A 5,395-nucleotide genomic window follows, 5' to 3' on the forward strand; every position below is an offset into this window, starting at 1 on the left:
ACTGATTGCTTCCATCATGACCATCATCATCATCTCTCTGCTCCTGCTGGTTTCTCTGCCACCACACCTGACCTTCACTGGTGAGACTGACTATACAACATGATTTGTATGTGCTATAAATATGTGCTAAATAACACCATTACCACTATCGTTTTTTCTAATCTCGTGGCTAGTGAATGGCAATGAAGCTACACCTCACTCCAGACCTTACATGGTCTCTGTTCAATTTAATGACATCCATTTCTGCGGTGGATTCCTCATCTCTGAAGAGTTTGCCTTGACTGCTGCACATTGCCGAAAGAAGTAAGACTTTTGCTTTTTTCATAATGACTGATTGCAGAGGTTTTAAATGAAATAGCAACATTATATAATTTTTTTTCTCATCAAATGCTCACAATGCTCTCCAAAACATATTCAATAACTGATAGAACTGTTCATCATACTGAAACTTTTTTCAGCAGTGCTGAAAAGCTGACAGTTGTGGTTGGTGCACATGACCTAAAAAATAAGGAAGAAGGTTCTGTCCGCATCAAAGTGAAGTCCTGCTACACGCATCCACACTTTGTTCAGAAAACTCTCCAGAATGACATCATGCTTTTGAAGGTAATATAGCAAATAGAGATATTAACTTTATTTTAATCTAATCTACAGTTTAATCTTAAAGAAGGACAGTTAAAGGGGTCATTAAAGGTATAGTAAAAAATGAAAATTGTCTCATCATTTACTCACCCTTCAAACGATATTTTGAAGAACGCTGGTTGCTGAGAACCCATTGACTTCTATAATTTTCCCCAGCAACCAGCATTTCTCAGAATATCTTCTTTTGTGTTCAACAGAGGACAGAAACATATGAAGATTTAAAACATGGTAATTTATTTATTTATTTTTTATTTGTTGGAGGGGGGCCTATACCTATAATGCCCCTTTTTAATTTTGTACTGTCTTCTGATGCCCACTTAAAATGCTACAGTAGCAAAATTCTGTACATAAATACACTATTTCTGTCCTCTTTTGACTAATCAGAATGCACCATTTTTTAAAAGATTAGAAGAACAATTTTGAGGCTGACAATTTTGCGTATTTAAACCTTTTCCTTGCATTTCTTCTAAGAATAAAGGATGGATGTGTGTCCATTGATGTTTTTAGAATAGAATAGATTGCCTTTTATCTTCCCTGTACACGTATACACTCACCGGCCCCTTTATAAATTACACCTTACTAGTGCCGAGTTGGACCCCTTTTTGCCTTCTGAACTGCCTTAACCTTTCGTGGCATAGATTCAACAAGCGATGAGTGTGGAAAATTCCTCAGAGATTTTGGTCCATATTGACATGATTGCATCATGCAGTTGCTGCAGAGTTGGAAGATTATTACAGTGAACTCATTGTCATGTTTAAGAAACCAGTCTGAGATGATTCGTGCTTTTTGACATGGCGCATTTTCCTGCTGGAAGTAGCCATCAGAAGAATGCAATTTTGGTGACCCTGTGCAAATTGTAGCCTCAGTTTCCTGTTCTTAGCTGACAGGAGTGGCACCCGGTGTGGTCTTTTGCTGCTGTAGCCCATCTGCCTCAAGGTTGGACATGTTGTGCATTCAGAGATGCTCTTCTGCATACCTCAGAGTGGTTATTTGAGTTACTGTTGCCTTTCTATCAGCTGGAACTAGTCTGGCCATTCTTCTCTGACCTCTGGCATCAACAAGGCATTTGTGCCCACAGAACTGCCACTGCCACTTTTTTTCTTTTTTGAACTATTCTCTGTAAACCCTAGAGAAGGTTGTGTGTGAAAATCCCAGAAGTTCAGCAGTTTCTGAATGCCAGCCTGTCTGGCACCAACAACCATGCCTCATTCAAAGTCACTAAAATCACCTTTCTTCCCCTTCTGATGCTCGATTTGAACTGGAGCAGATCGTCTTCACCATGTCTACATGCCTAAAAGCATTGAGTTGCTGCCCTGTGATTGCCTGATTAGAAATTTGTGTTAACGAGCAGTTGGACAGAGCAGTTGGACAGGTGTACCTAATAAAGTAGCCAGTGAGTGTACAACACATTATATACATGTGAGGTGAGAATAAGTGCATCTTACTTCTCAGCAAACATGTAAATATATTGTTACAATACAAATCAGACAAAACAAGTTACACAGTAAAAATAACTAGAGAATAAATAGGGGATTAGATGGGGTAGGGTGAGGTGAAAGAGATATTTACAAGATGTAATATGTAAATGTAAGATGATGAATAAATAGTAGTGCAAAATAGAGAATTGGGGGGGGGTGCTATGGTGAGGTGGAGTAAACAGTTATGAAGTTGGATAAGAGATATATACAACATGTATACAAGATGTGTTTTGTATAAGGTCCAATACAATTTAAGTGCAGTTTTTGAAGTTGTTATAACACAACAACCTCTTACATGTGAAATGATAAAGTGAATTTAAGCTTCTCATTTCATGAAACTTTAAAATGAATGTCAACAGTGTTTTTTGTATTATTTTTATTATTATTATTACTGCAGCTCGAGAGAAACGTCAAACTGAGCCAAACTGTTCATCTGACTTCATTACCAAACCAAAAAGAAGACACCAAAGCTGGCACTATCTGTAGTGTTTTTGGCTGGGGGAGACAGTTCACTAATGGCCCACTGAGTGACCAGCTCTTGGAGACAGAAGTGAAAATAATGGAAAACATGCAATGCTTAAAACTGTGGAACAAAAGGGATGACATAAAAGTAAAATACTCAATCTCAAAGATGATGTGTGTGTATGGCCATGGTGGATCCTGCGAAGTACGTATGAAAGATAATTCAGACTTGATGTTAATGTACGAACCTGTTTCACCAGTGACGTGTTGATCTGTGTTTCATAACAGGGGGATTCAGGAGGTCCTTTGGTTTGTGAAGACACTGTTGTTGGCATCACGTCTTTTGGAAATCCTCACCTCTGTAATTCACGTTTGTTTCCAAATGTGTATACCAAGATTTCTGCATACCATGATTGGATCTGGAAAATAATTAACAAACAAAAGTAAGACATATGTGCTTGAATTCTTGCATAAACATCCTATAAACCATATTTGCTTTCAATAAATGATTACATGGCAGGCATCAATCAGTCAATGTGTCGTCATTGTCCCAACCACACGTCATTTCTACAAAATTACATGAGTAGGTTATAATGTATGTCACTTTACATTAGCAACTATACTACTTAATTAAAAGACTGAAACTTCCAAAACACATTCATTCATTTTATTTTCAGCTTAGTCCATTTATTAATCTGGGGTCGCCACAGTGGAATGAAACAAAACTTCCAAAACTATATCATAATATTAATATTTATATATAATATAATCTTAACAAGTTCTGCTTCAATTCTCTAAACTAACCACCAGAGGCCAGCATTGTTTATTATTTACATCCACTGTTTGTCAACTGACTATTTTACATCTCCACCAAAAGCCTCAGCATGGCTGGAAGAACTAAACTCTGACAGCCAGCAATAAGAAGAAGAAAATGGTTTTTACATCAAACGTAACATAATTTTATGGAAACTAGAACAACAAAAACATTTCCCGGAACACTGGTAAACAATTAGTTACTAACACATATTAATAATAAGAATAAAAATAATAATAATAACAATAATAATAGTAATAATAATAAATTCCTTACATTTATATAGTGCTTTAGTGGAAACACAAAGCAGTTTACACATTGAGAGTGTCTCCTCATCTACCACCAGTGTGCAGCATCCACCAGGATGACACGACAGCAGCCATACTGCGCCAGACCGCACACCACACACCAGCTGATTAGTGGAGAGGAGACAGATTGATGAAGCCAATTATGATATGGAGATGGTTAGGAGGCCACGATGGACACTTGGACAGAGGCCAGTGGGCAAACTTGGCCAGGATGGCAGGGTTAAACCCCAACTCTTTTAGAACAACATCCTGAGATTTTTAACGACCAAGACCAGGACCTTGATTTAACGACTTATCCAAAAGACGGCACTCGCTGACCAGTATAGGGTCCCCTTCATTAAAATGGGTCATTAAGACCCACACAGAATGCAGGTTGAGCGCCTCCTTGCTGGCCTCACCATCACCACTTCATGCATCAACCAAGTTTTCCCATGTGGTCTACCATGCAGGTACTGACCGAGCGCAGCCCTGTTTAGCTTCAGTGAGCGACAATGTGAGAGTTGCAAAGAGCTAGCTGCCAACATGATGTTGTATTATTGTAAGAGTAAGATACTGGTAAAACAATCCTGAAAACAATCCTGAAAACTGTACACAATAATTCGAAAACCCAAGGGTTGAGTACGTTATACTATATTAAAGACACAGCACCAGGTTAAACATTCTGACACCTTTACGGCACTCATGTACATCAATGATAAAGTAAAAGATATATATTTTCTAATAAATCTATTTATTTTACTAGCATTTTTTTATACACAAATGCAAATTTTTGTCTGTAAGCCCCTTTTTCTTATTCTTTGTAAAGAATTGAAATATAATTTGAATACAATCTTTACCTTCAGCAATGTCAAAGCTTTAAAATCAACAACACTATGTGAATCTTACAGTAGTGTCTCTTTTCAATAATACCCTGCAGACTGCATTTTATGTGACCTTTTATACATCACTGTAACCTTGCTTTAAGATAGATTTAAAGTGTTTTTTTTTTTTGTAATTTATATTACTTCTGACATAATTTTTTGTTTCTCTTTTTGTTTTGTTCTGTTGTCTATTTTTGTTGTTATAGGATTCATACCTTTCTGTCTATTAGTGTATTCTTGTTGAACATTCCAATAAATAAATAAATAAATAATGGAGGATCATCTCCAGGTGGTGTTCTACAAAATTAAAGGAGGAATAGACTTGGGCTTACTGATATGTGTGCGCTGTTGTGTGCAAGGTTTATATATTTATAACCACCACAGAGGATATTGGGGGTCGCGAGTCACTGACATTGTTATTTTGGGGGTCGCAGGCTGAAAAGTTTGGGAACTCCTAATCTAGGAGACAGGCTAAAATCATTTCCGTATTTGGCTCAAAGATACCTGAAGGGTTTTTAAGATGGAAACAATACATTAGCAGCATGTAGAATTAACTGATTCTGGACTTAATCAAATATTGTAACTACCTAAATTGACCACAAGAGGTCAGCCTGGATTCTTTCATCACTTGTAATTGTTAGGCCCCTCAGACGTCTTGAACTAAAGGGTAAACTTTGGGGATGATTCGGAGGCCATGATGGTTATAGGCTGATGGAGGGAATTTGGCCAGGACACCGGGGTAACACCCCAACTCTTTTACAAGAAGTGACATGGGATTTATAATGCCCACAGAGAGTTTAATGCCTCATCTGAAAGACGGCACCCACTGACAGT

At 37.6% G+C, this 5,395-nt stretch overlaps 1 protein-coding gene across 2 annotated transcripts; it reads left to right on the forward strand.

Annotated features, from left to right (window-relative positions):
* On the forward strand, positions 1 to 3,102 carry si:dkey-78l4.5. 2 transcript variants are annotated; one of them, NM_001386821.1, is given in 5 exon segments: positions 1 to 80; positions 174 to 303; positions 459 to 603; positions 2,515 to 2,784; positions 2,868 to 3,102. In NM_001386821.1, coding segments are annotated over 5 exon segments (768 nt in total). In that variant the 5' UTR covers positions 1 to 16; the 3' UTR covers positions 3,027 to 3,102.
* Positions 3,103 to 5,395: the final 2,293 nt, after the last annotated feature.

Source organism: Danio rerio, chromosome 22 (assembly GCF_049306965.1).
Source record: "Danio rerio strain Tuebingen ecotype United States chromosome 22, GRCz12tu, whole genome shotgun sequence".
In the NCBI taxonomy this organism is placed as follows: Eukaryota; Metazoa; Chordata; class Actinopteri; order Cypriniformes; family Danionidae; genus Danio; species Danio rerio.